Here is an 11,690-nt window from a genome sequence, read left to right on the forward strand (position 1 = left end):
TTTTTGCCGCTGGCAATTTTTAAATTCGTCTAATTCTTTTTATTATGCTAATCATTCGCGGTCCAATTATAACTTTATTCTGACAGTTGAAGTTATGTTATGTGTAAATTTTTGAAATGTTTAATTTGATGTTAAATAAAATGGTGTACAAGACTAGTACACTTTTCTGAAACTCAATATATGCTAATTTCATGAAATTAGTTTGTTTGTTTTAACGCTCTTATCTCAGAAACTACCGGACCGATTTCAATGCTGATCAATGATCCTTGAGTGCTATTGGCTATATCATATGCAGCACTACTGCAGCCGGGGGGGGACGGCTTTGACGACGGGAAATAATAGTAGAGGCGGTAGCGCAAAAAGTTGATACATTTCGCAGTTCACTTAAATAAATTGACTTTAACCATTAAAAACATATTCATAGCGAAGTGTGAGCCTGGAGTACGCAAGTGAATTTTGTAAAAAAATGCATTTAAATTGTTATTGCATCGAAATTGACATATAGTTCGACTGTAGGTACTTATATTTAATGAAAAAAATGTTTCCTGCATAAAAAATGAACTTGAAACTTTCCAGTTCAATCTGTCCAATAAATTAATCTATATGTATATGATATACATATATGTGTATGTAAAAAAGATGTGTTAGTTACAATATTTATAACTCAAGAACGGATTAACGGAAAAATTGTGCAGAGGCAGCTTAGAACCAGGAGACGGACATGGACAGTTAATTTTTGGTGTTGCCTTATTTTTTATTATAACTATTATCTGTGTTAATATTTATAACCGTATTTACTTCGAAAATAAAATTAAAATCGGATTACGACATTGCTACACATCTACAAGTGAAATAGCAATTAAAATATAGATTATGTTTATAAGCATAATAATTATCACGATGGATTTCTTTTAGAAAATATTATGCAATCTTTACATGGAAAATTGATTATACTAACATTCCCTCTTTCTCATCTTCATCGCCATCTCTCTGACTGAGTTTTAAACTAATTTCCACTTACTTAATTACCATTTAAATTTTCGAAGACTAGAATGATTTTTATGAATCAAGTTTGTAACCAAAAACAAATTACTCGGAATATTAAATTATAAGTGACAGGCGCAGGATAAGGAAACTTTAAATTGAGTTAAAATGAAGTTTGTAAGACTTGATAGACGATTATTGGATGAACAAGATATATTTTAGGCTCAGTCAGAACGACGCTGCGACACGACGCGACCAGGCGCCACGCGTCAATAGACGAATTGTGGATATCGTGGACCTCTGGAGTACATGTTTTTTTTAATGAACAATAGGGAACAATAGGGAATAACAAGAGATAGACAGTGGACATGATTAAAGTGGCAGGGAGGCGCTGGCGAATGGTCATTCTGGAAATTTATAGGGGAGGCTTATGTCCAATAGTGGACGTTCTGGAAGCCTACAATGACGAGGAAGTAACAGAATAACATAGTCAAGTACTATGATCTTCGGAGTCACGGTTTAAGCGTAAAGATGAGATGGGCAAACAGATGGTGTAACATTAAGGGAACACGGGGATTATTAAGTCAATCAAACGACTCTAATGACGTGAGAGATTCTACACTTTTTTAGGTGACCTTTTGATCGAAAAGTTTGCATTCAATTTCGAGAAATTCAATTAGCGCATTTGGACTTAGACACTCGAATAGAAGTATGGAAACTAGTTTGTTGCTTGCGAATCAAAAAATTAAAAGGCACATGTGTTTTCCGTTTTGGGTTCACATTCTCAAAGGACTTGTCACGCGGAATCCCTTCCGGTCTGAAAAGATTTCTTAAAATGTCAAGCTTACACAGATTTTTCAAGTAGTTTTGTACTGAAAAGACCCAAATCCTAGAATTACGTTATTTTATAAATTAATAATAACAATTTATTTCACCATAAAACTTACTGTAGGTTATAAATATTTGATATACAACATATATTTATGTACACAAAAGGTTTAGTAACCAGAGCCGAACTAAGATAGTCCTGTATTTCGGCTTATGGCTATCTCTCCTGAGTTTCATATGATTTCTTAGTGCTAGCTCATATTTCATATTTAAAGTTTAAAGTTTTTGTTATAAGTCAGATCCTCTCTTTGTGTAGTGTGCTAATTTGAGTGAGTGAGTGTGAGACCCTCTCACAAGTAGAATAATGAAGAAGAAGAAGAGTTTAATGTTAAGACTAACTTTAATGACTTAATCTTATTGAGAATTTGGATGTTTTGGTAGCTAATGGTTATATTTTTTTAAATTTTCCCTCGCGTTTCCCTATCTCTGTATAAAAAGGGTATGTTATTTTTAGGATCATTGTACATTAATTAAAATACTCTACACACCGTCGTAGTGCATTTCATAGCCTTGCGATGACAGTGGATTGTTAAGGCATTTGCATGCCGAGTCTTGCCGCTTTGCCCCCGGTGTAATCAATCCTTAGGCTCTACACAAATAAGCGTTTTACAAACAATTAATTACTCTCAGAACAAATTTATTTAATCTACATTGTACGGCGCGCTCGAGAATACTAATATGAAAATCTAAAAACGATTAATTGGTTAAACAAAACTAAAGTAGTACTACAATAACCGAACTTATACATTTACTTAAAACTATAAACGTTAAGTTGAAAAAAGAAATGTTTAAAGATAGGAAAAAAAAAACTTTTTTGTTCAAGAGTCGAAATGCAAACCCGCGTCTTTTTGCCAAAGCGTAGCAACGGCTAGCTTCTCGGCCATTCGTGATCCCGCCACTATCGAATTTCTTCTACTCTTTCCATTTCATGTGCCTGCGAACCATCACAACCAATTTGTAACATTATTTCCCTGATTACAATATTGTATCGATGGAATCCAGCCATTATTTAATTTCTTAAATATTGTTTAAACATTTCTTATTTATAAAGTAATTGAATGCTATTAAAACCAAATCAACACGAAACTATTCGTCCACGTAATTCCTTCAACAACCGCCGCGTGTCGGCCGCTCGCGCCGCGGCGCCTTCGCCACCGCCGTATTGTGATGCGTGGCGCGTCTCCCATCGAATTTGGGCCAAACCTTAAGGCTCTAATCTGCACCTGTCTCTAAGGATTACCGCTGATCTCCATTACTGAGAGCTATAAGCTCCTCGACCTCACATAAAAGATATTATCATTTTACAACCGTTCGCGGTTTTATTACTTGACAAGAATGTTTTTGAAAATTGCGCGGTGACGGATTTCTTTCTATTTTACGTTGTTTCTGATCTTAATATCTTCATATGCGCCATTTCTGATCTAACTTATCCAACTTAACACACCTTGTCGGGTATCCAAGAAGAACAATGATAGTTTAATTTATGTTCTCGAAACTAAGTTTAACTTATTTCGTGACTACATCTGTGAAATTCCGACGGAAATACGAATGAAATTAGATTAGTTTATCAATAATTTCGTGGGATTGTATATCTTTCTATACAGCATGTGGGCTAGTCTTGCTCGATAGTCCTATAGTTCTCTTCGTGTCCAGTACAACAATGCGTTCCAGGTCTTAATGGACCTGCCTCGTTATTGCAGCGCATCAGGTATGTTTGCAGAAGCTCGTATAGAATGCTTTTATGCTACAATGCGAAAAAGATGCACATCCCTGGTGCGCCGTGTGCGGGCCAGCCCCAATGAGATCATGCGCTGTATAGCGAGCCGGCTTGCCTGCTGGTATGTGAACCACTGCTGCAAACTTTCTGCTTCCATTATAGCATTCTGCTGCCTTACATACCTATTAGTCATAATAATTGTATTAGTAATTTAAGGCTTCCTAATAGACTCTAAGAATTAATTGTGCTAACAAAGGAGTTTTGGATAATAAATATTATTAATAATTATTTAGGCCCAGATAATTTCATCTGGAGTTGAATAATGATACAAAATTTCTCGTTTATTATGTTGATCGTAACTTTTGTATAATAATTTATCAACATCCAGCTACCGGCCACCCACTGGCTATTTTTACAATACCGCAATATCCGTTTGAATTATGAAAAGCCCTTAGCCTTGCTCCTACGCAATTATTTTCATAATTATAATGTCCATTATTAGCTAGTTGTTCCGCAAAGCCGCTTATTTATATATCTTAGATTTGATTTCCTGCATGTATACAACCATTTAATGCGTGTTTTTTTTAACATTGTTAGCTGGGAACTCTCGACTGGGTGAACCGCTCTTGATGATTTTTTTCTCATTTGAAATCTGGTGCCTCCCGTTGGTTCCCATTTAAATTTGGTCTATTCTTAATAATTTGATAATTTCGTATATATAGTTATTAGACTATAACTTCGGAATAATAAAATTTTTACCGGGAAAATGAACAGGATTTTGATTTTTAAATAATCAAACCTATCAATGAAATGTATGGCCATTTAACATATATTTATGCACAAATAGTGATAACACATTACCTTTTTACATAGCACAAATTGTAATTAAATAAACATTTAACTGAACCGAATATACAGCAATGAATGAAGCCGGCTCTTAACGTAATTATATTTCTCCGCAAGTTTGCGTTCGGCAATTGTTTGCGAAACAATAAACACACCGCGTACCGTGTGGTACTGTGCTGTGCTTGAAGAGACGCTCGTATTGAATTCATATTTTGTGCTATTGTTTTAAAACTTTCCGTCGATTTTATATGGGAGAGGACGAGCCTTTGTTTACACTGGCTAGCGTTCCTTGCCCAGCGCGAATACAATGCTTCGAGTGTGTTCGGTGATTGATTTAGATAGAATTCAAGTGAACTCTGGTTAAACTAACTAATCCTACGACCTACTTCCTACTATCCTAAATTTTAAATGCGAAAGTTTGTAAGTATGTGTGTGTGTTTGGTGCTCTTTCACGCAAAAACTATTGAACCGATTGCAATGAAATTTAGTACGTAGATAGCTGAACAACTGGAATATCATATAGGCAACTTTTTATCCCGATATTCTTACGGGATATGGACTTACGCGGGTGAAACCGCGTGGCGCAGCTAGAAATATATAACCTTTGCTGAAGGCACGTGTGAAATTATTGCACTTTAATTGCATCGATTATGATGAATTATTGCAAAAGGTACTGTTATTTATTGTGTTATTATTTTATATTGTTAGTAATTTCGTTAACATCAATAAAAAGGGATGGCTTAATTCCGTGTGAATGATGTTGGGCTTTAACATGTGACACAGCGTACGCAAACCTTCAGTGTTCTGTAAAATTTAAAACTTCTCCCTACATTTATTACACTCTATCGAATCAAAATTCTATCCGTGGCTGAGAGTTAAAGTCATAAATTGAGTAAATCTTATTTGAATTGTTAAGTGGTATTTTTTTTGGTTCGCCTGATGGTAAGCGAATACCACCCACCATGAATATTCGTACAACAACATGGTAGTGCTTCTGCGAATGCGCTTCCTGCTTTTAAGGCGTATCTCAGGGATTAGGATAGGATTGACGATTGGAACGAAGGAATAGACTGGGAACAGTGAGGAAAAGGAAACAAGCCTCCGGCTCCCCCACTTGCCATAAATACAGAAGCATTTTCATGCTACTACTTCAAGCCGGTTTTCTGTGAGCGTGTGGTGCTTCCCCGGTGCGAGCTGGTCCAATTTTCTGTGCTGAACTCCCACATTAAAAATGCAATTTGTTATGAAGTTTATTTTCACGAATCATATAACATACATCTTCAAGAGTATATGTAGATATAACACAGACTATGCAAAACTAACAATAGAGGAAACAAGTGTATTTACATGGACAAATACGTCGGTATCGGGCTTAAGAGCTGATATATCGATGGTATCTCGCAACAAACAACTCTGACGGATTGTGTGGCAACTGTTTGTTCTTCGTTGCTACCTTGTTTTCACTTATTTGCATGACATCTTTATTTATTAGAGCGATGTTTACATATTTCCCACTAGAAATAATTATATTACTGGGTTGAGTAGTACACTATATTATAACTGAAGATTTTATATGTCTATTTATGTATTTTCCATTCCCAAGAGGCATACTCTTCGCGTAAACCAAAGGAATAATTGTATTATACAAGTCGAAGAGTTGAATATTTCAGCCGAATGATGCGACTAGTATAAGCCGCGCCACCAGTAATGTTAGACATATTTTATGTTAAAAAAACTTACTTATATCAATAAAGTAAATGTATATTTATTTACCAAAATTAATAAGAATTAATTTAGAGCTCTTTTTAACATCAGTTAATACATGGGGCTATGTCTTGTACGCAACTGGCATACCAGCGGCACCTAACTTCTCTCATAATTATTCCAACGTGTTGCGTAAGCGGTAACTGATATATGTAGATTTATGATAATATCAATATAATTGAAATGGAAATTGTGTCAAAAATTTGCCCTGTTTTCGTATTTTTGAACCTAATAATATGCCTTTTTGTATTTTTATACGTACTTATTGTAATCAGCATATATTAACCGATAACAAAGTATCATAAACGCATCCCCTCGTTAGATTACAGGCTAATTATCGTAAAGTGTTAACGAGCCCGTATTTATTCAAACGTTTGTTTGTCCGTCCATGTTTGCGATGCATTTAGCCGGGATTAAGCCGTGAGCACACAGCGCGCTCTGTTTACTTTGATATCGAAATCGCGCCGTGTGAATGGTGCCTACTTAATGAGAGTTTGTAATTATATTAATTGCTTTTAGTAGGTCAGGTGTCGGGTTATTAGTCGCTTCCGATAATTGAGTTTCAGTGCAGCGTAAATAAGGTCGAGTTTATATGTTGTGGGAATACAGAGTGGGCGGATTTGTTCGGGTTATTCCTTCATCTAAAAGTAGTTTATACGATGTTTAATACGCTGATATAAAAAACAAAATGTAAAGATCGTTTTGAAAATTTGATTTGATTTCATTTTAATAACTCACTGGGAATGTTAAAGATCAAAAAACCGTCGGATTCAATTGTTCTCATGATAGTTATATAGTTATATATCGAGTGAAATTTAGCAATAAAAAGAAAAGAAATGAAAACTCATTCAGCCGCTATTACGTGATCCATTTTAATATATACATTTGTTTTTTCACAAACCGGATTTGCTCGTTTAACAATATTAGCCTATAGCATACAGATATCGCGGTTAAATCAAACGGTAAAGTATTTTTTAAATAGGTCCTGTAGTTTATGAGATTAGCTGGTTCGAGCAAACAAAGTCTTCCTCTATTATTAGTATAGTGTTTTCCCCCTCAACCACTGCCATTTTTCACCAAATTTTCCATAAAACAAATGGATAACTTCACTTTTCGGAATTCTGCTAAAAGAACCATATCACTATATCAAGCTCTAATTAACTCCATTTGCTGGTAAATCACAGCATCAACTTCATCAGCCCATTATTATGTTCCCACTGCAGGGGCACGGGCCATAACGGATCAGACATATCACAGATAATAAAAAGATTTATTGATGCTGCAAAGAAACAGTGAACAATAATGCAGACTCTGACCTTTGACCTAGTAGTGAACTGTGTCTTGAACTACAGTTTCCTTTCAATCTGTTATCTATATACAATTTTCAAGTAACCGATTATTATAAAAGCGATCACAGATTCTTGTAAATATTAAGATCCCAAATCCCAGTAAGACAAACAACAGAGCATAAACAACAAAAATTCAAACAGCCAACGTCACGTTCCAACAACGAATAACAACCGAAACCAAATTAAACTATTGGAACTAGCAACGTGACATCCCCTTGCTGTTACAAATGGTGGCAAAACCCGAACTCGTAAATATCAAGTTCAATTACACGCCCTTTTTGCAGCTAAGCGCCCGTGCTTTTAGCCCGTGAACCGGGCTGTATATAATTTAATATCTTCGTTTGAAGGGTTAATGAAATCACGCGTATTGTTTCACTTAATTAATTCCAAGTTTAGATATTAGTAGTGACGATTGGATGAACTTTTGTGGGTTTTATTAACGAATTTTGAACAATCAAACGATTTATTCGGATTTATATTTAGATACAGATTAATTTAAAGTTTTTGTATAGACATATTTTTACTTAAATTATAATTGTTAAAAAATATGTCTTTACGTTAATTATCGTTTAATATGGGCAAATTATTATTTTTTTAAGTAATACTATACAAAAGTTACGATACGTAGACATTTTGTCTCTACGGTATTGCTACGAACGTAGATGTTTACGAGCTACGTGCGTAGAGTTCTACGTAGTGCACATTTCATAATCTAATATATCATAGGTTATTTTATTATTTATTAATATATACAATATACTATCTGCACGCCCCGGCTCCGCCCGGATAGTCATTTATCGTGATTGAAATGATATCAACTATCCCATCTTTTAAGTTGGATCAAACTGCACATGGTGTGCAAATTTGACTAAAATTGGTAGAGTAGTTTCAGAGTCCATCGCGGACACGTACTGTGGCACGAAATGTATATATATAGTAAGATAGTTATGCTGGCACTGGGTAAGGTACCACACTCTTATAGAATATCGTCGTGTAATACAAGCATGCCACTAAAATGCATGATTCGGATACGGGCTCTCTGCTCCCCACTCACAGAACGAAACATAGTAGCATGATACTGTTTCACGCTGATCTGCTGTACCTAACCCGGTGTGAGCTGGCCTAATTCGTGACGAAGCGTGCTCGACTCCGACACTCAAAACTAAAAACTTATAAACGCTGTAAGTAATACGGTTTTATATATTATTCCAGAGCTACTTACAAGTATTGAAAATTGTATAATGGTAACATTTATTTAAATGGTATTACATGATGATAGTAAACACAATTATTTTATTAGACTGTGAATTAACTCTCTTAAACGTTTAACAGTCTAGACAAAATAACGTTTTAGAGCGTTTATTGTCATATGAGATGAAAGAGGTCACAGCTAAGTCACTGAGAATTTCTCGCCTGATCCGAGAGCATGTTTTTGAAACAGTGAAAAATTATATTCTTTCATAATTGATCTAAAATGTGAAAGACGTTGAAAAACTAAATTTACCTGTTTTAACCATTTTTTATTACATGTAAGGACACTAGATTTTAATATAAGTATTCTATTTAAATTAATAATAGGCGGTGTTTTCTTAACACAATTTAAGTTTTTAAAATAAACTTTTTAATGAGCATTTTACAAATATAAAGACAATGCAATGTAATACCTTCTTCGATAGTATTAAAGATTTTAATTAAATATGGAATTTTTTAACCATGAGCCCCATCTTGCGACTTGATCAGACGTTTTTTACACCCTAATTCTATTTTATAAGATATATTAAAATATGATCTAGATCTAACTTTTAAAATGATCACATATCTCGCCAAAATTATTTATTATTAACATTTCACGAGCACAAACCTGCAAGCTGCTTTCCCCACGATAAGATGGCCAGATAAATTTATCCACTAGCTCCTCGACTAAACACACGTCATGTCGTAACCGGAGAAGTCAGTCGTGACAGCGTCTTATTAATGTTTACATTTTGTTTGATGAAACAATTCGAAAACAAAATTATAACCCTTACCGCGCCTTTGACAGGCCCGCGCAAACAGCTTGCACGTGCTTGTTATTACGGTGTACAAACCAGAGCTGTGTCTGTGTCTATATCTCATAGACTGTGATAAAAACGCTATTAAATTACCTTTTTAACACGCCTTCATCGATTTTATCTTTATGTTTACATATTTAGATATTTGTATGTAATCGACTCTTAGACCCGATTGGCCATCTTTAAACGTACTAATTTATCTGAAAGCTTTGTACCCTTATAGAAGAACAGTGCAATAATTTCATGAGTTTATCTTATTTTCCTCCTCCTATGAACTACAAATTTGAGTGTTATTGAATTGTATAGAAGTGATTAAATATAATTAGTAAATATAGATAGTGAAGCGTACATTGTGACAAAAATACCAGCCATTTAAAAGCGAATAGCGGACCCTTGACCTTGCCCGTTAATGCTTTAATCTCTTTAACGTTTCGCTTTGGCTGCAATCCTTACAGTTATTTAGTAATCTATAAATGTAAAAGGGTTTATGACGAAAACTATGCAAGATAATTTTGATTGATTTGTATGTACACAAATGTGGCTTTATTATGTCATTTGTATTCACAGAACAACACTTTTAATATTTTTAACGTAAGATGAATAATCAATCTTCAAAAAAACATGTTGCCAGAGAGCATTTAGTCGATATCGTTTTTAGACTTACCTTCATTGCCCTGTGAATAATTTGGTATTTTTCTTCCCTTAGCAGCCATCATTAGAGGCTGTGCTTAGATGGGAAATTATAAGCGGGTTGCCAGTTATTTGGCCTGGCCATCAAGTAAGCTTGACGTTAGCTAAATATCTTAAAATTCCTTATTTCCATTTCAATATTGTCCAGTAACATTGTCGATAAGCTCTCTAAATTTGTAGCTCGTTCGTGTATAAAAAGATCTTTATTTCTTTAATGAAACAAGACTGTAAGGTAACTGAAAAATATAATTAAAGTGCAACCTTATTATAACATTGTATTGTGCGAAACACCTCGTTTATCTTTGGTCCGCATCGTTAGATAAATTGATTACACTGCTTTGTGATCGCATTCCCATTATTGGTAGTTTATTGTGTTCAGTTTGATACAATCTTATTTTGAATAGAGTAATAAGAGATTCAATTCAGGTTCCAAGTACAATGCGTTGGAGACCTGGATTTGAATCAAATAACGCGGTTTTGTGCGGATTTTTTTATTATTGTCGTTTGTTAATCAGAATGTTATGAGATACTAGCTCTCTGTCTACGGCTTCGGCTGCGTGATCAAAGGTGACATGCCACCGCAATAAGAAAAAGCCTATCAATCTCCAGCGTCCTAACTTAGGAACTGCTAGACCGATTTCTTCATCATTGCATATGTAAGCACTGGTCACTTACTTTGCGTGTTACGTGCTATATATACTTCCACAGAACAAAGCCGGTTTGTTTGTATATCACACTAATATTATAAATGTGAAAGTGTGTTTGTTTGGATGCTTTTCCGTCAAACATGTTGTACTGAACGCTCTGTCCGTATAACAATGAAATTTGGTATATAGACAGGGCACGAGCTGACTTGGGTGATAGGATACTTTTATCCCGATTGAACGCTCCTTGGGATCTTGACGAAGACAGAAATCTTGTTAACTGGACGGAGCCGGGACGAGCGTCTAGTCCGTAATATTATTGCATATGATCTGTATCATATAGGTGCTAAAATATATCCACAGCTCAATCCATATATCGCCTTGTAGTCACTAAGATCTCTACGTACAATTGTATAACTGAGAAACAAACAGACCACAATAGAGACAATTCAAAGACAGTATTAAACTCGCTCTAAATACCAATCAAAGCTATCTATTCAATAGGTTTTGAGACAAGACTCGGGGCCTTTGTCTAGATATCGTGACACGGCTGAAACGTCCCGTTTACGTTGGGAAACTGGCGGTTCATACTGATTGCTTAGTTGTACTCGATAAGGTTTTCTTAAGACAATCATGGTGACCTCTTATTTTGCTCGATTATAATATTACTAGCCTTCCGCCCGCGGTTTCCCTCACATAGACAAAGGAATGATAGACAACCAGGTTTTTTCCCAAATAGTTCCCCTTCCCGTTGAAT

At 35.1% G+C, this 11,690-nt stretch overlaps 1 protein-coding gene across 1 annotated transcript in view; it reads right to left on the bottom strand.

The window, feature by feature from the left end:
• LOC119838850 (beclin 1-associated autophagy-related key regulator) overlaps positions 1-10,312 on the bottom strand; it is a 21,948-nt gene extending 11,636 nt beyond the window's left edge. Inside the window, exon 1 of the mRNA XM_038365027.1 lies at positions 10,264-10,312. Within this exon, the coding sequence (XP_038220955.1) occupies positions 10,264-10,312 (49 nt within the window). The remainder of the gene's footprint in view (positions 1-10,263) is intronic.
• Positions 10,313-11,690: the final 1,378 nt, after the last annotated feature.

This window comes from Zerene cesonia, chromosome 1 (assembly GCF_012273895.1).
Source record: "Zerene cesonia ecotype Mississippi chromosome 1, Zerene_cesonia_1.1, whole genome shotgun sequence".
In the NCBI taxonomy this organism is placed as follows: Eukaryota; Metazoa; Arthropoda; class Insecta; order Lepidoptera; family Pieridae; genus Zerene; species Zerene cesonia.